General features: G+C 50.3%; 2 protein-coding genes across 2 annotated transcripts; both read right to left on the minus strand.

The window, feature by feature from the left end:
* Nucleotides 1-7: 7 nt before the first annotated feature.
* SRSF4 (serine and arginine rich splicing factor 4) lies at nucleotides 8-9370 on the minus strand. The gene is made up of 6 exons (XM_058819673.1): nucleotides 9216-9370; nucleotides 5426-5568; nucleotides 4464-4576; nucleotides 2552-2766; nucleotides 1638-1721; nucleotides 8-1481 (listed from the first exon to the last, which is right to left on the minus strand). Exons 1-6 carry the CDS (start codon nucleotides 9320-9322, stop codon nucleotides 710-712), a joined length of 1434 nt encoding a protein of 477 aa, XP_058675656.1. The 5' UTR covers nucleotides 9323-9370; the 3' UTR covers nucleotides 8-709.
* A 775-nt stretch (nucleotides 9371-10145) lies between these two features.
* MECR (mitochondrial trans-2-enoyl-CoA reductase) lies at nucleotides 10146-19035 on the minus strand. The gene is made up of 10 exons (XM_058819793.1): nucleotides 18725-19035; nucleotides 17405-17502; nucleotides 17099-17230; nucleotides 15512-15655; nucleotides 15308-15410; nucleotides 14995-15097; nucleotides 14120-14193; nucleotides 13655-13715; nucleotides 13119-13191; nucleotides 10146-12108 (listed from the first exon to the last, which is right to left on the minus strand). Exons 1-10 carry the CDS (start codon nucleotides 19033-19035, stop codon nucleotides 11945-11947), a joined length of 1263 nt encoding a protein of 420 aa, XP_058675776.1. The 3' UTR covers nucleotides 10146-11944.
* Nucleotides 19036-24217: the final 5182 nt, after the last annotated feature.

Here is a 24217-nt window from a genome sequence, read left to right on the forward strand (position 1 = left end):
AACCAAATGTCATCAAGCAAAAATAGTCTTTATTCAAATTTCATGGAAACGGGGATCACTGTACTTTGCAAGACAGGGAAAAATAAAATAAAAAAATTTAATATAAAACAAGGATATTGTCACAATACCAGAATATGGAACTATAGTTCTTTTCCCTATAGATTACTGCAAGTACCTCTATTTTTTTTTTCCTTTTGACTGTGCTATTCACAACTTTGTAAGTCCAAAAAATATGGAACAAAAGTAGTATGAAACTTAAGACTTAGCACTTCCACTAAATGGCAGACATCAAAGGGCATCAATCGAGGGCAAAATCTGTTGAATCCATCATACCTACCTATCAGTCATCACTGCAATTCCATAAACCCACCAGGGTGCAGTGCTCATTCCCTGGCCTCATTCCCTGGGCTTATTCCCTGCAAGGCTCTCCTTGGAAAACAGGGCAATTTGGGGGCTCAAGGAAGAGGTGAAGAGAACCTTTCTATGGGATAGAAAGAGAAGAGAACCTTTCTATTGGATAGAAAATGAGCGGAGCAGCCTCACACCAGAGAGCGCTGCAGGGAGAGAGCACTGCAGTTAATGACAGACAGACCATCAGGTTGTTAAAAATACACAGCATCAACAGGGTTTCTACTTCAATCACTTGGTTACAGCTACTAAACATGTACAAAAGACTTTTCCAACCATTCCAAGTGGCGTTGCAGCAAGGTTAGGATCTGGAGCGGGACCTTGACCGTGACCGGGAGTGTGACCGAGAGGCAGACCTAGACCTGGACTTGGACCGGGACCTTGGCTTTGAATCAGATTTAGACCTGGAACGAGAATCTGATTTGATATTTGGTTTGAACTTGGAAATGGATCTAGATCTGGAGCGGGACACTGCATCCTCCCCCTCGCTTTTCGCCTCCTTCTTGTCTGACTCGGATTTGAGCTGCTCCTTTTCTTTGGAGCCTGACCTGGACCGCTCGTGGCTGTCCTTTCTTCTCTTCTTGCTGCTGCCTTTGCTGTCTCGCTTGCTGCGCCTCTTGCTTTTCTCACTCTTGCCGTGGCTCCGGCTTCTACTTCTGCTACCATCCCTGCTCCTTTTCCTACTTTTCCTTTTATCCTTGCTGTGGCTCCTGCTCCTACTCTCATCCCTGCTTTTGCTCCTGCTTCTACCCTTGCTAATGCTCTTCTCCCTGTCTTTGCTTCTACTCTTCTCCTTGCTTCTGCTCCTCATGCTCTCCTTCGCCTCTCCCCTCTCCTTACTCCCACTCCTGCTCCTGCTCTTTTCCTTGCTGTGGCTCCTGCTCTTGGCTTTCTCATCGCTGTTATGGAGAATGCCCTCAGATTTATCCTTGCTTTTGTTTCGGGATTTCTCTGCGCTCCTGCTGCGGCTCCTACTTTTATCCTCTTTACTTGGAGTCCTGCTTTTCTCTTTCTGGCCTCTGCTACGGCTCTTGCTTCGACTACGGCTCTTGCTTCTGGAACGGGACACAGACCTGGAAGTACAAAAGCAACAGACAGCTCAGCTTTAGTGTGGCAAGAGCATGCAGAGAATGGGACAGAAAAGAAAATCAAAATGTTCCTGCTGCAAATTTAACACGATGCTTCTCACTGAAGTGGGAGCCCCCAGTCCTCCCAAGACAAAGACATACCTGGATCTGGATCTGCTCTTGGAGCGGCTGCTACTGGCACTGCGGCTCCGGCTCTTGTGGGAGTGTCTGCTTCGAGAGCGAGACCTGCAACACAAGGAACCACCCTCCCGTTAGCATGTGTCCATAGGGAGCTTGTGACCCCCGTGGGCAGAACCCCACAGGGCTAAAGCACCTTTCAGCAGCCAAATGTTCAGAGCTACACAACACAGTTACAAACTCAGAGCACCCTCTCCCCCCCTTTCATCCCTGCTGCCATGTCTGGCTGCGAGTAAGGTAGTAATCTGAAAGAAAAGATACTAGTTTATTTAAGGGATAATCACTTTCCCAATCAAATCACAGTTTGAGTATGGTAAGACACTGACATAAAGCTTTGACTTCAGATTTTGATTTCATAAGCAAGTTCTTCTAGGAACAGTAACGATTTGCTTGAGTTTTCTTGCAACAAGTTCTACCCCAGAATGGAAAGGCGAGTATACTTGGTGCTGCTGAAGCAGCTCTTGGTCAGTCAAGGAAAGCAACAAATCTCTTAGAAACAGGGAACAGGTGGAGGTTTCTAAGCTGAGAAAGAACCGTTAGTCCTGGTGCTTGCAGCAGAACACAGTGTTCAGAGCTGAAGTGTTAGAAGCACCTTCTGTTTCATTCCATGAGCATGGCTCCATCGGCCACGCAGCTGCTCCTACAAGGAACAAGGGCTGAGTTATCAGGAAGAACAGTGACAGGTGCTCAGGGAGCAGGTCCACACATCCACCAAGAGAGACACCTCAGAACACAGCCCTCATTTGCCCTGGATATTAATACATGCTCAAAAAACTAGACCCGTTGAGAACTCCAAACATTTCCAGTGTTTTGGAACCCAAAAGTCTCAAGCCGCTCTATGTTCCCTAACTGCAGCCTGAGATACGTTACACACATACCGTGAATGGCTTCGGCTTCTGGAGTAAGAGCGGCGCCGTCTCGATCCAGGTCTGTCTTCCATCAATCTAATCTTTCTGCCATTTACTTCTGTCCCATCCAGCTTTTCAAGGGCTCTTTTCATGTCAGAATAGGATTTGAACTCAATCACACCTTCATTTTTCCTTCCTTTGTGTGCATCTGCATATGTCACTTCCCCTGCCTGACGCATATAATCCTAGAGGAAGAGGACAGAATCACCATTGCCTTGAATCCAGAGCCAGGCTTCCAGCTGCCCCTGCTCACTTCTGACGTGATGCTCCCTGAGCAGCTTCTGTTCACAGGGATGTCAGCAAGTGTTTGACCCAAACAGCATCTGGAGTGCCAAATAACACACTATGACTTCACAGAGTTGGTGTGATTAGAACCAGGTTGATAGCTTTGAGACAAATTATAATTTAAGGTCTCCCACTTCAAGTCTTAGATCAAATATGCTCTGGGCTCTCAAGTTTCAAATTAGAGAAGTGATTAAAGAAGTAAAATGCTTGCTCTCCAAATCATGTTTTCAGAAATAATTAGGAAAGGTGATAAAGGTTGAATATGAAGAGGCGAGAAGCCCACAGAGCAGCAGACCTCCCTTCATCCTCTGCCTTGTCAACATAGCTCGTTCTGCTGGAAAAACCCCCACAGAACTCCAAGCTCAATTCTTTTTCCCACTTCATGCTTCCTGGCTTCTCTGTTTCAATTCCTAAACCTCTCTTTAGAGGGTTTATCAGGGGTCTGTTCTGCCCTGCTTTGAGCAAGGCAGAACAGGGCCTTTGCCAGGCCAGGGCATCTTTCAGCCCCTGTGGAAATTGGCTGCAGCGGAAACAGGGCACAGAGCTCTGCTTTGTTTTCAACCCAGCTACTCCCATTTGAAGTACACTGAAATGAAAGCTATTCCCAAAAAAGCAGTAATGCATCCACTGGAGGATTAATCATGCCATGCTCTACTTAGGATTTTAATAGAGAAGCAAAGACAAGCTATTGATAGTGTGAAGCATTAACAACAAAGACACTGGAAGCACCTCTGTACGTACCTGAACTAGTGTAAAATTCACTTACAGACCAGTTTCTACTACGTCAAAGTTTGTTTAGAACAAATTTTACACACCCTTGAAAGAGAACCATAAGAGAAAGTGTTCCAGTAAGAACAAGTGGGTTTAACCATTGCTGCTCAGTTTGATAAGGAAGCACTAAACTTTTTGCATCCATTATTGAAATCCTGCTCCCTGAATCCATGATGTGGACAATCACAAGCCAACATGTCACCTCCAGAGTACTCAGAGGCACTGTGGGCTCCACAGTGTCACTCAACACCTCCACTGTTAGAATTACCTACCACTCCTTTGGATGTCAAAAATAAGTTTTTGGCAGAGATTTTTCATGATTACTCATTCTGGAAGCATCCTTACCCTGAAACTCTCCTTAAAACAGCTTTAGATGATGTGGAAAATCCTAACAGAGAATTTGCAGGAACAATGCTGTTGTTTCAAACAGCTCTAGCACCTTAAAAGTTGATGGGTTAACTCCAAACTGACAAGGGCAAACTCCTTCATCTCTAGTGAATCCTACCCCTGGCATGATTTGAGTCTGTTTTGACAAGGCTTAAGAGAAAACACACCTGTATGTGATGTTAGCTGGTGCTAAGCATAAAATTATTCTCCCCCTGTGCAGTGCCACCAGTTCTGCAGGTCCAAGTCCCAACCTCTCATGAATGGCTTCACATATGCAAACATAGTCCTGTATTAAGGTGTGTGTTACTTCCAAAATCTACTGCCCATGGAGTTGCTCAGCTGGAGCAAAGCAGAGCAGCACATCACTTTGCCTGGCTGAAGACGTTTTTCACCCTTTGTGCTATGTAACAGAGAGAGGGTAAGGAAAGGGGCCCCGTACCTTCAGATCCTGCCAACTGCAGCGGCTTGACAAATTTTCCACAATCAATCTGTATTCTGTACGGGTCGGGGGACCGTACTTATCTCTTCCGCTTCTTCTATAACCATATCCACCTTTAGGAGGTGACAAGCAGACAGCAGAGCTTCAGCCAGGGAAATGGAGCCTCGCTCTCCGCCCCGACGGAACCGCTCCGCCCTGGCTGTTCCCAAAGACACCACAGCCCCCCTCAGGGCTAAATCCACCCCCTTTATGCAACACCTTGCAAAGACCCAAAGCATTCAAACAGTTTTACTACAAGCTCATAATTAAACAAGGCACAGAACTATAATTACGCTAGAATTAACATGCAATTATATTTAATATTATTTTTAAAACAGTTTGAAAGAAGAAACTGAATAAAGCCAGTTGATTAATGTTATTTACATTACTTTAAAGCTTTCTGAATATCTGACATTAATAAAGCTTCTCAGGCACCTATTTCAGATTAATCTCATATGTTTCTAGCCCTTGGGATCCTCACCACCCAGGTCTAATGGGAAAAGCTTGAGGTCGTCACATGGCTTCTGTTTTTTTTGGACAGCCAAGGGCCACAAAGGTCAAAGAGCCACTCATGGAAAGGTACCCCAAGGTCAGCAAATGGAACGGGCAGTCATCTTAGCCTCAAAGGACTCTTTCAATTAAAACATTGAGGTCTTTGTTAAATCTGTTAAACATCACATTGCAAATAACCATTAAAATAGTTAAACAAAATGATAATAATAAAAATGGTAGAAGAAACTGTGTTTATTAACGTATCAATTAAAAGAGTTTAATACAACAAACAAATTAATAAATATTCAGATCAACAATTACATTTACAGTTACACAACACTAGTCACAACTTTGTATTGCTTTCCTTTTATAAAAGAGTAAACCAATGTTTATTTCAAAGAAGCCACGAATACAAATGCACAAGTGCTTACTGCGTCCAGAACCGTAACTGCTGTCGCGGCGTGGGCCCCGGGCGTGCTCCACGATCACTCTCTCCCCACACAGATCCTTCCCATTCAGCTCATAAACAGCATCGTCGGCATCCCGCAGGTCATCGAACTCCACAAAGCCATACCTGGGGACAGGGAGGGAAAAGGGATCACTGGGCAGGAACTGAACCTGAGATATTTGTGCTCAAAAGCATCTCGTGGGTTTCTGCAGAGCCCTGTGCGTGCTGTCCTGCAGATGAGCCTCCTGAGTGTACCTGAGGGTTCAAGGCTTTGAGCCTTGGAGAAAACCTAAAAAATGAAAATCCTTCCAAAACCAGGGAGAGAAATAGGAAGGCATGAAAAGACATCTGCTGATTCCCTGAATTGAAACCTAAAGTCATTCTTCATCAATAAAATGATAAATCATGTGAGAGTGTAACGGCTGAATTCATTTATGTTAGCAAAAGATTACTATTATGGCATACTCTTTGATGAAATCAAGGGTGTCATCTATCTTTTTAAAGGTAGAAGTTAAATCCCTCCCCACTAAAAGTAAGCACTACCCCACACAGCAAAATTAATAAATAAACACAGAATCACAGAACTGCTCAGATTGGAAAATCCCTCCAAGATCAGGGAGCCTGACCATGATGTTAGACACGGCCTTCATTATCCCTGGCAGTGCCCAAGGCCAGCCTGGAGGGGGCTCGGAGCAACCTGGGACAGCAGAAGGGTCCGTGCTCATGGCAGGGGGGGAGCAGGATGGGCTTTATGTCCCCTCCCACCAAACCACTTCTTTTTGGAAAGCAAACACTGATTTGGAACTGAGGTAGATGGAAGGATGGAAGTTTGAAGCTTTGACCTGTGTTCCTCAATCCACTGCACAAGTTACATCCCCCTGTCCTGCAGGTCTTGTATTAGGATGAAGCCCTGAATTCTTCAGAGCTGCCCAGAGTAATGCAGGCAGGTAAGCACCAGGAGTAGAACTGGTTTGGTTTTTTTCTTAGAGGCATCACAAGCAGTTTGAAGTGTGTTCATAGAAGATAAAAAGCAGGCTGAAAAGTTCAATTTTCTGGTCACTTCATACATTGACTACACATACAGTCACAGAGCTGTGACTGTCAGTGCAGCTCTGAGCAGGAAAGAATGTGAAAACTAAGAGCACACAATTAAAAACTAAAATTTGAAATGGAGAATCCTATATGACCCACACTTTCATTTCCTGTCCTTCCCTCAGGTAGTAATTGCTTTAAACCATTGAATTGCAAGCTCAAATTACAAGTAGTGAGCAGCAGCTAAGCTTTTGGAGCTCTGTGTATCACTTTGCATTGCATTGTCTCCCTCCAGCATTCCAGTTTAGCTGCTGAAATTGAATTTCAGTGGAATTTCCAGTGGAGGATCCACCAAGGAGAACCCCCAGATTTCCAGAAACAACTGCAAGAATCGCTGCAGTCAAACACCATGCAGGAGTTTGAATTGTTTCCTAGGCAATACCAGAAATAAGCCATGGAGGAAGGCTCAGGAGAGCACAGCTCAGCCCAGGGCTTCCCAAGCACAGACACAAAACCTGATTGCTCAAGTTCCATTTTTGACAAAGAATTTAACTTCAAACCTGTCAAAAGACTTCAGAATATAAAACTAGAAAAAAACTATTAAATTGACTTAAAAGCAGAAAGACAAGTCCCTTTACCACATCAGCCACATAACAACAGTTTCACATCTGGTAAGAAAGTTTAGTTGGCTTCCCTTCCCCCCCATCTCCAACATGCATGAAGCAGAAATATTGAATTTGGGCCTTACTCAGCAATAGGAAAACTGCCCCCCTTCCTACCCCCAACATTTCCAAGGATACACAGCAGGAACGGAAAACAGCAGCCTCAGCCATTTCAGCTAATCTTCAACAACTCCTGAGGCTGTGTGGGTTAAAACACCGACACATGAACACTTTTTTGCTTTAATAACGGATTTTATTCATCTTATAAACGTGTCAAATGTCCACCTGCCAGCACAAGCAGCATTAAAACTGAATGAGCCTCTTTCACTTTAATACTCAAGGAGTAACTTGTACAAGAAATTCCTCTTCTCCACTGTAATTAATACCTGCCTCTCCTAGCTATATAATGATAAATTTATATTCCATTCAACCTTTCTAAGGAAGGCTTCAAGCTGAGTTTCTTGGAAAAAGCAAAGGCACTCATGAGGCTTTGGGTGTTGGGAAAAACCCCACCAAAAATGGCAATTTGCTTTTTCTTCAAAAATCCACACTTGAATGTCTTGGCCAAGCCCTGGTGGAGGAGGATCCAACCCTTGGAGCTGCAGTGTGGGCTCAGCTACTGGAAAGAACACAGAGGTATGGCGAGTTTGGGGTGTTTGTGGGGGGGCAGAACACACCCCCAGACAGCCTGAGGGCTCTGGGAGCAGCTCTGCCCCCCATGCCCAGCACAAGGGGGTTCTTTTTGGGGAGGTTATCTGGGGTGCAGCCTGGCTCACCCTGCAGCGCTTGCCCTGGGGTGCAGAGGGGCTGGGGGGTGACAGGGTGACACCTCCTCCCTGCAGCAGGCAGGGCAGAACACACATGAGCTGCCCTGAGAACTGAAGTGACACTCAGCTGTCCTGCCCCCAGCTGTCACAGAATCCCAGGTGTCCTGCCTTCCAAAAAGGAGAAGCCCACTCACCCGAGCCCTCCCCAGAGGGGGAGCCCAGGTACCCTGCATCCACTCTAAAAAACGGGGAACCCAACTGTCCAGCCTCCCTCCTCCCAGCCAAAGGAGAGTCCAGGCATCCGCATCCCCCCGACAGAGCCCCAGCCATCCTGCAACCCCAAAAAAGGCCCAGACGTCATGTCCCCCCTTGACAAGAAGGGGAACCCAGGCATCCCGCTCCCCATCCCTAAAGGGAACCCGAGCATCCTGCATCCCCAAGGACAGAGCCAGGTGTCTCGCTATCCCCTCCCAAGGAGATCCCAGAAACGTGTCACCCTGCCCAGAGCGGGGAACCCGCCCACCCTGTCACCCTGCCCTCCCACCCTGTCACCCTGCCCTCCCACCCTGTCACCCTGCCCAGAGCGGGGAACGCTCCCACCCTGTCACCCTGCCCAGAGCGGGGAACGCTCCCACCCTGTCACCCTGCCCAGAGCGGGGAACGCTCCCACCCTGTCACCCTGCCCAGAGCGGGGAACCCTCCCACCCTGTCACCCTGCCCAGACCCTCCCACCCTGTCACCCTGCCTTCCCACCCTGTCACCCTGCCCAGAGCGGGGAACCCTCCCACCCTGTCACCCTGCCTTCCCACCCTGTCACCCTGCCCAGAGCGGGGAACCCGGCCGCCCTGCCTCCCCCACACAGGGGGAACCAACGCGTCCTGTCCCCCCTCCAGCAGGGGCCCAGACCTCCTGCCCCTTCCCCATAAAAAAAAAAGGAGAAACCCAAACGTTCCGTCCCCCCGAAAAAGGCACCAAGCACACTGCCCTCTCCCAGTAAATCCCAGCCATCCTCTCCCCGCAGAAAGGGCGGACCCAGCCCCCGGTCCCTCCTCCAGGGGAAGTTCCAGCATCCTGCCATTTCCCAAAAGGGACAAGCCAACATGCCGCCCCAATAAAGCACCAGGCTCCGCGTCCCCCACCACGGGGGAGCTCAAGCTTCTGCCCCTCTCATCGCACCCAAAGGAGGCGACCCGGCCGTGCTGCCCTCACCGCTGCCCAGAGCGCCCGGGCGGCCTCGTTCCCCGCGGCCCCTCCGAGAGCCTCAGGCGCCCGGGCCCTCCCCTCGCGGCAGCCGGGTCGAGCCCGCGCTCACCCGTTCTTGAGATCCACCTCGAGGATCTTGCCGTAGCCCTTGAAGAAGCGCTCCACGTCGCGCTCCCGGGCCTGGTAGCTGAGGCGGCCGATGTAGACCCGCGGCATCGCGGGGCCGGGGTGGGCCCGTCGGGGGCCCGGGGGCCGCGCGGCCGCCTGACGTCACGGCGGCGCGCGGGCAGCGACGCGAGGCAACGTCACGGCGGGCTACGCCCCTGGCGCGGGCTGGCTCTTAAGGGGGCCATGCCGCCGGGTGGGCCCCACCGGCCCGGGGGTGGGGTCCCGTTCCCCGTGGAGAGGATGGCTCGATCCCCCTTCCCCACGTGTCTGATGGGCAGGACAGCGTGCGATCCCCCTTCCCACGGCTCAGGGGGCTGTTGGGGTCCCCTCTCCCCATCCACTGGGTGTATTGGGGTTTGCCTGCCCGTGGGGGTCCCGTTCCCCATGGAGGGGATGCCTCGATCCCCCTTTCCCACGCGCAGGGCGCTAGTGACGGTGCCGAGGTGCTTCTGGGGCCCTCTCTTTGGCGGGGTCTGAGGATTGCCCCGCTCCTAAAATGCTGATCCTGACGGGACCCCAAAGGCAGGCAGGGATGGGGGTCCCCCATCCCCACGCTCGGGGCGCCCAGGCGTCCCCCCATGGCATTCCCCATCCGTTCAGCAACATCCCTCTTGCTGAACTCTAAATGTCAGTTTTGGGGAATTATTTTTATCCTTTTGGTTAAGACGTCAGATGCCTAAATCACAACAAATCCCAGCAGAGGCTCTTGGAACATTCCAACATTAGTAGCCACCCCCTTGAAAAACCCCACAATCACCTCCAAAACGATTAATATTGTGTAGGTGCAACACCAGCAGCTGGATTTCCAGCCATGATCTTGCTCATTTGACAAGGAGAATTAAATTTATTTATTTATTGCTTTGTGCTCTGGTATAGGAGTGAGAGGTTGGAACATTTTGTGAAAGAACTCTCTAAAGCATGTTGGGTTTTATTGCTGAGCCCAATAAACAATGGGGGATAAAAGCTCTGCATTAATTTTTCTGGTTTATGCCATGCTTAATAGTGCTCATAATGATCTCTTGGTTCTTTTTTTGCTTTTTTCCCCACTTTATCCATCGATCAGGAAGCACCGAGGCACAGGATGGGGCTCTGCTTCCAATGCTGGCATGGGGAAGGAAAATACAAAATATTGAGGGATTTATTAGGGATGGAGGAGCAGAAGGGAGATGCTGATGCAGTCTATCCTGGGGCACACCTGCTCTCTGCTAAGGGAGGTCTCTGGGAGGGGTTTTAGGGGGGATGAAATGGCTTTGACACATCCATTTAGTGGCCAGCGTGGCAGTGGGATTTAATTTCAGAGAGTTCTGCTCTTCCAAGTGCACATGCAGTTGTACATTGCTCCCTCCAATCCTGAGCAACATTCCTGCCCTGCTCTTCTCCTCCTCTTCTCAGGAACCAGAAAATACCCCAAATGAAGGAACACCTTCCTGGGCTGTCCTCCCACTCAGAGCATGTCAGGAACTGGGCACAAGGTGGGAGAACCCCAGTGAGGTCCCTGGGCCGGGTTCTGAAGGTTCTGAGGCAAAGAAAGTTTGAGGAACCCAACCCAAAGGAGGTTATTTCCATTGCAAGACGTGTTTGAGGAACATTTCCCCTATAGCTCATCCTGTGGAGCAGCATGGAGAGCCTGCTGGGATCCAAGAACATCACCCAGGAACAGGGACAGTCACAGCAGAAGCAGCCCTGTGGACACTACACACCTGGGTCATTCCAGAGGCATTCCATAGAGGCATTTCTGCATGGGGGAGAAGGTCCCAAATGAAAAACCTGAGGTCTGGGGCATTTGGATGTCCAATGCTGTCCCCTTCCCCATCCCTCCCTGGGTACTGCTCCCAGGGGCACTGGGACACAGCACTGCCCTGGCAGGACATTCCACATGGAAATACAGCTGGATTCAGCTCTGGGCTCAAACAGATCACTAGGAAATCAGGGTTTTGGGGTTATTTCTGCATCTTCCACCTCCTGCTGCCAGGAGACAGGTGTCACACTGTGATGTCACTGTGATGGAACACAGACTGGAGAACTTCCCAGGCAGCTGGAGCCACAGGATTCCATCCTGCTGACTGTCAGGACCAAGAAGCTGGTTGGAGGCAGCCAAGCTGTGGAAAAATAAGTCTAAATGGAACTATCTTCACAGGAGACATCCTGTGCTTCTGTCCTGGAGGATCCAGCTTGGTGGGTGGCTTCAGCTTCTCCTGACCATCCCAGAGATGATATGGGACCATCTTGGGATGCTGCTGTGGGACTCCCTGCAGACAAAAACGCCCTTGAAGGTTGGCCTGATGAATCCTGGGACCACAACATGAAATTTTTCTCCTTAGAGATCTCTGCTAGCACCAAACCTTTCCCTGCCCATCCTACATTTCACCTGGGATAACTACAGCCCTGCCAGCCCCAAAAGCACATCTGAGGGGGAACTGCTGCTCTTTTCACACCCTGAGCTGAGCGAGCCATCATTTGGGATCCCAAACTGCCCCCAGCCACAGTGAGAGGCAGCCTCCCTCTTGCAGCACTACCACACAAAGCTGCAGAGGCTTTTAAAGCTTTCAGTAGGCATCCAAAATGTGAAAAACAAAGGAAAAAAAGAAATTCAATGGATCTGGAGGGTCTTTTCCCCCCTCAAGTCTGTGGACAAGCATTTGAACAGGACAGGGCTCCAGGAGCTGCAGGTCAGAGGAGGAGGATCTGTTTGGAGGACACGAAGGGCTTCATGGAGGCCTCCAGTGCTGCCCTGTAGTCCTGAAGCGGGACCTCGGTGCAGGCGGGCGCTGTCAGCTGGCCCCTGCGGATGAGCTGGCACAGGGCGTCCATCATCGCAGCCACGCTCTCCTGGTCTGCAGGGGAAGGAGGGAGCTCTCACTGCACCATGCAGGGCCACCCACCACCCCTGGGAACACCCGCCCGAGGCTGTATGGGGTCTCTAGGTGTGACATGCCCCAGCTCAGGCATGTGGGATGAGGGAACAGCCCCTGGCATGGTCCCTGCCTGAGGCCAGCACCAGTGTCTCAGCACCCTCATGATGCCTTAAGTTTGAGCTTTCTTATTTTCCAGATTCTGTCCTGCATTAGTGTGTAACTCTGAACTTCATATAAAGTGTCAGCAAGTTCTCCTCACGGTTCAGTCAGAACAATCCTTTTCCAGCTCCAGAGCCAAGGACACCACTGCAGCTTCAGGCCCAGAAAGTGCAAACAACAGCAAACTGAGGAGAGCAAACTGGGAGGGTGGGACTGTAACTGGACAATTAACCCCAATATGGAAACAGACCAAAACTTATAGAAGTGTGAAAACTTGGGACCCATGGTCCATCTTGGGTATATCCTCAGCCAGGCTCTTGTACTGCCCAAGGTGTGTCCTTTGAAGGAAGCCTTTTAATAAATCCCTACTTTATTCCTTTAACACTGTCCAGCTTCTGTTCTACACAGCCTCTAAAGGCATCACTGGGACAAGAGAGATGGCTCTGTGAGTGGGAGTGAGGATGGTGCTGGGTGGGGTTTGTTCCCACTCCCATGCCTGGCAGGGGACAGACCCTCAGCCCCCCCAGCTCAGGTCCCTCAGCCCCCCCAGCTCAGGTTCCTCAGCCCCCTTGGCTCAGGTCCCTCAGCCCCCCCAAGCTCAGGTCCCTCAGCCCCCCCAAGCTCAGGTCCCTCAGCCCCCCCAAGCTCAGGTCCCTCAGCCCCCCAAGCTCAGGTCCCTCAGCCCCCCAGCTCAGCTCCCTCAGCCCCCCAGCTCAGCTCCCTCAGCCCCCCCAGCTCAGGTTCTTCAGCCCCGTGGCTCAGGTCCCTCAGCCCCCCTGGCTCAGGTCCCTCAGCCCCCCTGGCTCAGGTCCCTCAGCCCCCCAGCTCACCCTGTGCATGGTCCTTCCGCCACTGCGTCATCCAGAACCCGCGGAGCCGCATGTCCCGGAAGATGAAGGCACTCTGTGGAATGTGTGACACCTGTGTGTCTTCCTGGTAGCCACTGACACTCCTATGTCCCCTTGTGCATCCAGTGACTCCCATGTCCCCTCACACAGGCAGTGACACGTGTGTGTCCCCACCCAGCGTGACAGTGGTGGAAAGTGGCAGTAAGGCCCCTTGTTAGAGCTGCCATTTGTGAGCTAGGGATGTGGAGAGGTGACTCTGAGGTGTGGAGTCAGGGCAGGTTTGATGCTCAGCACCTGCAGGATCATTTCCCCCCTGGAATTTTTTGGCAGCCCAAACCCTCCATATAAAAAGCCAAGAGCCCAGCAGTGGGACGCAGCTCGTCCTGTGATGGACCTCATCAGGCAAATTAAAAAGGCTGGAGGGTCTCAATCTGCACCTGGGGAGAGCCAGGTGCCCACAGTACTGAGGGGATGGGGACATGCAATGGAGAACATGAGACTAAAGAGGGAGTACTCACCACAGGCACCATCACAGGCTGCTTTGCCATCCCCCCATAGGTGACCATGGTCCCCTTGGGCCTAGAGTAGAAAAAGGGGTATTGGGTTAGGTGGCCCCAAAAGTGCAGCTCTGAGTTGCCACCTCCTCCTCTGTCATCCCCAACCCCCCTGGGGCTGTCCTTGCACCCAGGGCTCCCCAGTTACCCCTCAGATTCCACTTTCCAAGCTCTCTTCTTGCTTCTGTGCACCCTTAGCTGAATTTGCAGCTCAGCACACCAGTTACACCTGGCCAGGACCTGGGGAACCTTCACAACTGAACCCCAACTACCCCCAGCAGCGTGAGACTTCAAATGGCTGCTGTTACCCCAAACCACTTTTCCATTCATCTTTCCTCTCCAAAAGTTCAACAGACTCCAGAGCAGGACCCTCTATTGCCAGTTTCTGTCCCCAGGCTTGTGCCCAAGCCACCATCCAGCCAAACTTACTGCAGATGCCGCAGCATCTCTGTGGTGCTTTTGCCTCCAACGCAGTTCAAGGCGAGCCGGGGCCTCGGGATGCTCTGCAAGGGTTTATGACAAAGGTTCCCAAATTTTATGGCTTCTTTAGGGGATGGGACCATGGTTTTTGATAAAGCATCTGCATTAACCTCAACATTTACCTGAGGGCTGCTGAGAGTAGTAGAGCTAAAATCCATCAGAATCATGGAACAGCTGGGGTTGGAAGGGACTCATTCCAATCCCCTGCCATGTGCAGAAGACACCTTCAGCTAGACCAGGCTGCTTCAAGCCCAGTTTGATTGGAACCAAAATCTGTGATCTTTCCCTTGTGGCAGCAGCAAAATCCCTCCACTACCAGGGCTAAATGTCGCAGACATCTTTTCATTAAAATCCTTTCTTAGGACTTTTTCCTGCTGAAGCTGAGAAGTTTCAGCAACAAATGTAAACAATGGTTATCTGCTGCTGTGGAATGCAACAGGTGGATCCATGATTGGTCTCCTGTGGAAGTTTGGATTTACTGACCACTCACGGCAGAGCTGCTCTCGCTCTCTGCCAGGACACAGATCTTTGTTATTCATTCTTTTCTATTCTTAGCTTAGCTAGTCTTCTGAGAACTTTCTTTCTATTTCTTTTTAGTACAGTTATAATGTAGTATATATATCATAAAATAATAAATCAAGCCTTCTGAACATGGAATCAACATTCCCACCTCTCTCTTCACCTGAAAACCCTTGTGACCACATCATAGCTAAATCCTTTTCTAGAGAGAAATTTGTCCTTCCCATCATCCTTGCATTTCCCCGCAGTGCTGAACAGCAGCAACAGCCCTTGACCATCTCATAGTGGGATCAGCATTGAGGTACCTTAAATATATCTTTCATCTCTGGCTTTCTCAGCATCTCCTCTGTGATGACATGGTCAGCACCCATGGCCATCAGCCTCTCCACCAGTTTTGCGAGATCAGGTCTGGGGAGGTAAAAGGAGATAAAAAAAGAGGACTAGATGAGCCAGGAAGCAGAGTTCCCCCTTCCCCTTCCTTTTGCTCTGGCGTTGCATGGGGACAACAGGGAAGAGGCTGGAGAACAACTTGGAGGAGGAAATGGGAGAAAATCCTGGGTTGGATGGGCAGGATGATGAGATCCAGCTCCCAGACTCGCTCCTCCCCAGAGGACCCACCTGTCCCTCACCACGTTGATGGTCTTGATGCCAGAGGCCCTGGCGATCTGGATGACAGCCTGGCCCACCCCGCTGTTGGCGGCGTTCTGGATGATGGAGTCACCTGGATGGGAATAAACTCAGATTATGTGAATAAACCCAGATTCCACTGCAGAGGCAGCCGGGAAATCCGTGTAGAATTGCTCCCTCACGGCGGGGCCATACCGGGCGCCAGGCTCTCGAAGTCAGCCAGCAGGCGGAACGCTGTGCAGGGGTTGACGCTCAGAGTGGCAGCGCAGAGCACCGGGATGTCACTGGGCACTTTCAGCAGCATCTCCTCAGGGAACACTCCCCGTGTCCGCCACGTCCCTGGGAACAGCAGCACCACGGGCACAGGCACAGCAGGGGGGAAAGCAAAGGAAAACCATCAGCTCACATTGTAGGTTCGGCAGCACAGCATCAGGTGCTGGGAACCAGCTAGACCCTGGAGAGAGAATTATGGAATGGGTTCCCATATGGGTAGAATCAAAATGCTCCAAGAGGCAAGGAATGGATTCCTCACTGCCTGCCAAGATTTATCACCCAACAAAGCCTAATCATTTCTCAGAGGGATAATGGGACTGGGGCTCCCTGGGTATGTGTGCAGAGATAATGGAAATACTCTCCATCCTATGGATGAGCCCATATATTCCAAGCCAATTTAGTCAGCTTTACTCCCTCTATGCTTATATCTAATTTAACCCTCTATCATCTATTTACAGTGGTTTTATGCTTAAAAATACCCCATTAGGCTCTTAACTCTATCGTTTTCCTTCTCTCATTTAGCAGAAAGTCTTTTAAGAGGAAATAGGCAAAGAACAAGCTGTGACACTAAACCACAACCAGCAAATATCAGGCCATTGGCATTTTGGAGGAGCATGGGAGACATTCGTTGGGAAATAAATTCGCACACTTTCCCAGCAGAGCATTATTAAAGAGAAAACTACAGTGAGAGGCCACCATGACCTTGCCTGTGTGAAATATTTTATCCCAGGTCTTTAGGGAAGCTCTAAGGTGATGGGACAAAATGTGGTTATTTCCTGAGAAATACAGATTGCTGCAATGCTTTATAATAGCACAGACATCCCATAAAGGGTCTATGCTACAGAAGATTATTGTAAAATTCAAGTTTGGCATAACGAATGGCATTGCCACTGCTCCTATTCCAGGTGTTCTAGGGTGCATGCTAAGTCCTGTGCACAGAAGCCCCTTCCCTGGGGACCCCCATCCTTCTTGAGAACGTCCCTGTGTCTGTGGAGGATGAGCAGCATCCCTTACCAGGGCTGGGCAGCAGAAACTGAGCTTGCTTTTAAAAAATACATTAAAAATAAAATAAAAACAAATTAATTAATTTAAAAGAAAAACATGTGGTGAAAATAAACCAAGACATAAATAGGTAAGAAATAACCCAACCAATCATCCCACCTGTCTCATTATGATTGGTCTCACATTGGTTCCAGCTCCTGCTTCCCTCACCCACCATTCCCTAATGGAGTTTTGTTCCCCATTTTGAGTCCCATTCCATCAGGTGTAATTGCTGTAAGTGCAGGGGTTCATGGCTCTACCCACACCCTGCAAATATGGTGCTTTGGAGAGCTGTGCTTTTGCTCTGGAACCCCCAAAATCCCCACAGTAGCTCACACAGGAGCTGACCATGAGTTTGCTCTCTGGGCAATCCTGGGCACCCCCCATGGGCTCTAGCACCTCAAAAATCTCCTGGCAAGATGCTTTGCAAGGGGGGTGAGCAAGGACTCAGTGCTGAGGTGAACTCACCGAGTCCGGCGTCTGCAGGGATGACCCAGTCCCCAGGTTTCAGAGCCTTCACGTGGCGCCCAACCTCCAGCACCTCCCCGACACCTTCGTTCCCCCCCACGGCAGGCAGCGGCGACAGGAGGGGGTAGGTTCCTGTCGGGAAGCTGGAAGTGAGCTGGAGACCCCCTCATACCCCAAAATCCCCGTGCCAGGAGCCATCTCTGAACCCTCCGAGACAGGAGTTGGGTTTGGAGATCCTCGTGGGTCCCTTCCAATTCAGAGCATCCTGCAAGAGCCAACGTGCAAAGTATTGATCCAACACACTACCTTGGATCATGTTGATGTCGGCGGGGTTGATGGGTGCTGCCAACATCTTGACGTGGACATCGCAGTCCCCCAGCTTGGGCACTTCCAGGTCCTTCAGTCTGAACAGGGAGACGCAAAGGAAAAGGGCATCAACACCAGTTTGCTGATGCCTTCTGTGCTGTGGCTGAAGCTGGAGGGTGCCTGTATCACCTACACCTAAATTAACAGCACTGTAGGCCTCATCCTATCAAAACAATCAGATTTCTGTTAGACAGAAGGACAGAAAAGGCTGCTAAAAGCCAACCACCCAAAACAATCCTGTGTCACCAAGCCCAGAGATGCTCACTAAACTTAACAAACTCGGCAGGTTGTGTAAAAAAGCTGCGGTTTTGGCTGGGGATTTTACGGCTCATCCTGCCCCGCTTGAGCGTTATGGGAAACTGGGGTATTTCTGGAAATCTGTGAAAAGGGAGAAGTCACAAAGCACAAAGCAAGACCAGTCTTGCACAAGCAATGGGGTAGTAACAGCAAATCTCAGGAAGTAGCAGTGTTAACAAGCACCATTGCACAACTAAATGATCATTTGGAAGAGCAACAGTCCTCCAAAAAAACCAGGGGATTGGTGTCTGGATGCACCTGGACAATGTATCAGCGTGAACTGAGCTGGTTCAAGAGGGGCAGCAGGAGCTCAGTTTCCTCCCTTGAAAAAAATGGCCTAAACTCCACTAAATGACAATTTCTCCTTTCCAGGATTTTTGATGCTGAGCATCAGCAGCTGTCCCAAAAAATGCTTGTGATGCTGCTTTAGTCCCTAAATTGAGATCTCAAAGGGAAGACCCATCAGTGGGATGCAACCCAGGGTCAAGTTGGGGCACAGCGATGCTGAGGCTTGGACTCTCTGTCGTATCCCAAATTAAACAAGAATGGGCTTTTTGAGAAACACATGAGGTTAAGACCAACTGACAGAGCAGCAGCAGGAGGGTGGGGGATATGGAGGCATCATCCCCATGAGAATGTGAGACCATGGCACCACGAAAACATTGGGGCATCCTAGGATCCTCCAGTCCCCCTGCATGTTCAGGGGTCCCGCAGGGATCTACAACCCATCCCCATCCTCTAGATCTGGGATGGGCAACTCCTGACCCCCCTGCACTGCACCCCCAAAGCACCCCAAAACCTGCACCCCCACTCCTCTCGGCACCCCTGCAGCTCCAGATCTCCGCCCAGCTGTGCCCCCCCAGCCTTGGCCCTACGCCTGCACCCCCCCCCTGCAATGGCCCCCACATTCACACCCACCCCATTCCTGCACCCCCTGCAATGCACCCCGGGTCCCCCCCTTACTGCACGACGGCTGCGGCCTCCCCGTGCCGCTCATAGAGCAGCCCGAGCGGAGGGGTCCCCGCCGAGGCCGACCGTGCCCGCACCGGGGGGGTCCGGACCAGGGAGGTCAGCACTCGGAGGGTCCGTGCCGGCGGGGTCAGCACTTGCGGGGTCCGGACCAGGGAGGTCAGCACTCGGAGGGTCCGGACCAGGGAGGTCAGCACTTGCGGGGTCCGGACCAGGGAGGTCAGCACTCGGACGGTCCGTGCCGGCGGGGTCAGCACTCTGAGGGTCCGCGCCCCGCGCAGCACCCGCGCTGCCGCTCGCTGCATTCGGCTGAACTCGGCTCCGCTCGGCTGAACTCGGCACTTCTCGGCGCTCCCCGGCTGAGCCCGGCGCTGCCGCCGGTGACGCTCGGGTTGGCCCCGCCCCCGGCAGGCCCCGCCCCCGCGGCTTAAGGCGGCCCGGCCGGGGGCGAGGGCTTGGCGGGGCCTCCCCGCGGCCGCTTCCCGCCCGTTTGTCCCCAAAACGCTCCAAAGTTATTGACTGTGCCCGGTCTGCGCAGGCAGGCAGCGCTGATGGGCGTAGGAGCATCTCGGTCCGAGCGGTCACTGGATCATGGAATCATTTAGATCGGTAAACACCTCCAGGATCAGCCCTGGAGCCCTGGCAGTGGCCGAGGCCCGGCTGGACACTGGGGCTGGCAGCACCTGGGACAGTGGAAGGTATCCCTGCCATGGCAGGCGTGGAATGGGATGAGCTTTAAGGTCTCTTCCCACCCAAACCATTCCATGGTTCTGTGATTTTGGGGAGAAAAGTCCATTTTCTCTGCTTTATTGCCCGGTCCTGTCTGGGATAGACACACTCCCGGCCGTGAGAGCTGCAGGGACGTGTTCGTCACATGATTACTTAAAACAACAGATGCCTGACACAAATGGTGAGGAAAAAATTCCCGGCAGTAATTTAATTCAATGTTTTGTTAATTATCTTGAAGGAAAGGTCTCATTTAGTCTTCCAGTTATAACTGAATAGATCAGAGGGGGAAAAGAGAAGCAGAGCCTCCTGCCCTCCCGATAGACCTGTCACAGAGGATTGCTTTGCAAAGGATCGATGTCCAGGGGAGGAATTGCTTGGTTCAGCCCCACAGATCCCTCCTGGATCCTCACAGGCCGTCCCAAGCCTGGCCCCATTGCGGGGATCCAGCACAGACGGATACTGGTGGGTACTAAAACAAGGCCAGGTGCTCAGGGCAGGATCTTTTCTGTCTCAGGTGACCCAGCCCTAAGACTGTCATGATCCTGAGTAGAAAATTTAGTCAAGCTGCTTGATATGTTCACATCATTTTTTAACAAAAAAGGAAAGCAACATAGTCTTTGGGGTGTGAATTCAGATTCAAGATGAAGGAAAAGTTCAGGTTTGGAAAAAACTCTCTTCCAAAGTGCTGGTGACAGGTTTTCTGCCTTTTCTAGGTTATGATTTGCTTTTGGGGATGCCTTGGAGGGCTCAGGGGTGTTCCCACCAGAGCCTCTGGACAGCACAGAGAAGAGAGACTAATAAAGAACTTTTCTCACCGACTTCTTCAGTTTATAAGGAGCATTAAGGTCACTTGTAGGTGGATGTAAAAGTCTCCCATGTGATGGCACTGCAAGGACAGCAGAGTCACAGGACAAAACAGCCTTTTCCCACCTGGTTGGTTTGGGATCCTGGGCACATCCAGGTCCTGGAAGCACCTCCACCTCCAGGCAGGAAGGGGCCTCCCCAGCTGCCTCCAGCATGGCTGGACATTTCAATCATTTAATCATTTTAATCTAACCACAGCAATAAAATGATGGGATTTTAATAACCTCAAAACCTACAGCTTTCCAAGGACGCCAGGAATGCCTCAGATATTTTGTGTTGGGGGGATGCACGAGCAATCCATGGTGTAGAATGCTGGTTGGGTCTGTGCTCTGCCCTGCATGGCAAAGGGTTAATCACTAATTACAGAAGCCAAATGAGAGGCCTCTCCATCCCCTTGCAAACGTGTGCTCCCGCAAATCAGAGCTGGCAGACGATTTATGATTATTTTGTTAATGTTTCTCCTGTAACAAGCACAATTTCCGGGTGATTAATGACTACTTCACATCCTGGAATTGCACTTTTTTATAGGAGCGTTTCATGAAAATCCACTTTGCACTTGGGGGTTTAGGAGTGGGTGCGCAGAGGAGGAAGAGGAGATGATTGCCCAGCACCTGGCAGGGGGAAGGAGTGCTGTCCTCTGCTCCTCTCTGCTTTAACCCCTGCTATTGTTAACGAGCTCTGATTTATCACAATGGCATGATTTACAGCCATCAGTTAATTGCAATTGTTCACACTTGGGCATGGCTGGAAAGCAAGAGTTCTGATGATAAGTTGGATTTGTTCCTGCAGGCATGAGGGGATGCAGGGTGGGAACAAGCACCTTTGTGACACCAGGGTGGCATTTGCTGGGATTTCATCCCTAAATCCTGTTGAGGACAGAGATTTTATCTCCTGGTTTAGGAGGAGTTGAGCCCAGCAGGTTCAGCCTGAGCCCAGGAGCCTCATGTGGACTGTGCTGCCTTGAGATCTCCCAGTGCTTAATTAAGTTAATGTGGAATTATTAATTAACTGCTTATAAGACTGACGCCCCTTTTAATTAAGGGGAATAATAATTTATTGCCTTTTCCCTTTTTGGTGGAGAAATGGAAGGTGTGTGTCTGCTTTGCTTAGGAAAAAATAAGAAAGCTGAGGCTGGAGAGATTTCTGGGAAGGGTTTCTGAGGGGGGATTTTGATGTTGCATCTCCGTGCCTGTTCCAGGGCAGCTAGATGTGGTCCAAGCCCTGTTGGATCCCCTGGACATCAGGTCAGGAGGCTGGGATGCACCAAAAGGACAAGGCTTGCAAACAAGCTGCAAAACATCTTCCTTGTGCAGGCAGAGAAGGGGATGCTCAGAATCCCCCGTGGGGGAAGGCGGCAGAGGGGCTGCCCTGGCCCTCAGCACTGAGCTCCTGTGTGCCCGGACCTTTCTGCCTCTTCCAATCTCTGCAGCCACCACGTTGTTATCTTGTTGTTATCTTTCATATTTCTAAAGTCCCATACCTTCTCGGTGATATTTCTTGGGGGCAGTTCTTCACATCACAGACTACTTCTTCTCAGGGCTCCTTCCAGGCTCTCCCTGACTGGCCAAGCCCAGCCCCTTTTATCCCAGTTATCTTCACTAGCCACAGCTGCAGCCCAATGAAGGACATCACAGCTGCAGCCCATCAAGAACAACCTGGGCTTATCAGGGCAAGGCCTATGTACAGATATTCAAATACAATACAGATATTTTACTAGGACTCCTACTATACCACCATCCTGCTCCTGTGTCCATTGCAGGCTCCTGGGGCCAGCCCCTCCCCACCTCCTGCATTTTGTAATGCTTAAGAACAGCTCAGTTGGTTATTTTCCCATTTTGAGCCTCATTCCCCCCAAACCCAGCACTGCTGGTAGAGTCCCATTGCTCTGACATCAATCGCTTTTTATTAGACATGCCCGAATCTTTGAATGGAAAACACATTGTCCTTAAAGATCTGCTTTACATAATCCTTGGTTTATCCCTGAATCCCTCATTTAACATCTCTGATGGAGCTGGCCAATCCCATAAACTATTGAATTCTTCACCTCAAAACGTGTGCCTGATGCTCTCAAGTCCACATGGGGATGAGGGCAGTGAGATGGGATGCCCACAGAGGTTTATTTTTTTAAGCACACTGATGGCTGTTTTTTTGCCTCTCTGATTTTTTATTAATCCCCCTTTAAGTTGTTTTATTGTCAGATAATTAAGAAAAAATGTCTGGGAAGAAACATGACGCTTGGTGGCGAATGGAGAATTGATGAGTTCTGATCCTCTGCCAAGGAGATGAACAAGGAGGATTCAGCTCCAACCATAAATAAGGAAGGAGAGAGAGATGCTGAGAGGATCCAGCTGTGCTGGGACATCATCCTTGCTTGCTCCTTGCTTTTCCCATCACGGCTTTTTCCTGTGCTGCCAGTATTCAGGTTGTGCAGTGGAGCTCTTCCATCCCTGGACTTTTGGGGTGATTGATGCAAAAATCATCCTGTTCAGGCAGTTTTCCAGCTTGGGACAGTGCAGGAACTGGTCTCGGAGGTTGGTGTTTGGGAGGTGACTCAGAAGTGAGGTGTGATGTCCACAGGGATGAGGAAGAGCACGGCCAGGGTGGGGAGGGGAGACACTGCTTTTGGGGAGATGCTTCTTTTGGGCCCCATGTTGCCACAATGGCACCCAGAGGCATCATCCCAAGTGACTTGGCGGGGAAGATCTCTTGGAACAGCTTGAAAAGTTGCCCAGGTGAAGAAAGGCACCAAATTGGTGTCTCTTATCCTTTTAAAACTGCATTTTAAGTTCTCATTTTCCTTCTGTTGTCTGTAGACCTGAAATTTCCCCGTCATTGCAGGAAATTGTTAGTGTGAACAATTATTTGGGAAAAGAACTGATGGATGTCTGGGTTCTGTCCATGCCTGAGCCAGTTGGTTTTGTTTGTTCCCATGAAATGCCCGATAAACTCTTTTTGTCACAAACTGCCGAGCGCAGCCTTTCCCCAACGGGATTTGGAAAGGCACCAAAGCAGAGCTGCCGATGCTCAGAGGAGGCCAAACAAGAGACAGGAGAGCTGACACTTCTCCTGTACAGAAAACTGAACAAAATAAACCCAAACAAGATGTAAAACCAAATTTAAAATGATAATAAATGAACATTGGATGTGATACTGTTCCTTCCTTTCCTTGATGTTGGATTTTAAAAGGAGCTGGTTCCACAGCCAGCTCTGTGCTCAGGCTCCGGTCTGTCAGCACTGAGACATGATTATGAGATATTTGAGCAATAGCCAAACCTCAGGTCTGAAAAAAAATGACATTTGTGATTTTGGATGTGATCAGAGACACAAAATGCCTCAGCTGATTTACATCCCCCCAAAGAAAACCTTCATCCTGAGGCAATACCGAAGGAGCAGCACAAAGAGCTTTGGTGTGGAACTGGCTGGGTTCTATGCCTTGGTTCTGGTTGGTTTTTAATCAAGGTCATTTTCTTGCGAGGTTTAGGGATGGGCAAATCCAAGCAGCTGGAATGGCAGCTGGGCTGGCTGAATTGCTGAGCAGGTGGACAGACGGATGGTGCATGGTGCTGGGGTGTGTTTGGGGTTAAAAGCAGTCTGCTAAAATTCCAGGAGCATTTATGACGCTCCCAGACAGTTCCAAAAGCAGGGAAGGGACTGGAATGGACACTTGTGTCCCCAGTAATGTAATTTTTAACTGGTTATGTGACAATTCCAGGGTGGGGACTACAAGGTAATGCAGAGCTGTTCCTGCTTTTCTACCCCACACTCACAGAGGTCTTTCCAGGAATAAAAAAAAGAGACAAAAATGACTTGAAGGAAAATAAATAAGCCCACAACAAGGTGACATGGAGGAAACATTTGGGCTTTTCCTGCATGGGTGGCCATGAAGCAGCTGTG

The sequence above is a fragment of the Ammospiza caudacuta genome, chromosome 25 (genome assembly GCF_027887145.1).
Source record: "Ammospiza caudacuta isolate bAmmCau1 chromosome 25, bAmmCau1.pri, whole genome shotgun sequence".
NCBI lineage: Eukaryota > Metazoa > Chordata > Aves > Passeriformes > Passerellidae > Ammospiza > Ammospiza caudacuta.

Bases quoted from the DNA above. Each gene is read 5' to 3' on its own strand.
- MECR (XM_058819793.1), bottom strand. From the start codon at position 19,035: ATGCAGCGAGCGGCAGCGCGGGTGCTGCGCGGGGCGCGGACCCTCAGA. The intron at 15,656-17,098 runs GTGAGTTCACCT...TGCTGTTCCCAG, and splicing joins CCCTGCAGACGCCGGACTCG to GGACGTGGCGGACACGGGGA. The intron at 15,411-15,511 runs GTATGGCCCCGC...ATTCCCATCCAG, and splicing joins CTTCGAGAGCCTGGCGCCCG to GTGACTCCATCATCCAGAAC.
- SRSF4 (XM_058819673.1), bottom strand. From the start codon at position 9,322: ATGCCGCGGGTCTACATCGGCCGCCTCAGCTACCAGGCCCGGGAGCGC. The intron at 1,722-2,551 runs GTATGTGTGTAA...CTTGTGTTGCAG, and splicing joins AGAAGCCGAAGCCATTCACG to GTCTCGCTCTCGAAGCAGAC. The intron at 1,482-1,637 runs GTATGTCTTTGT...TTGTACTTCCAG, and splicing joins AAGAGCAGATCCAGATCCAG to GTCTGTGTCCCGTTCCAGAA.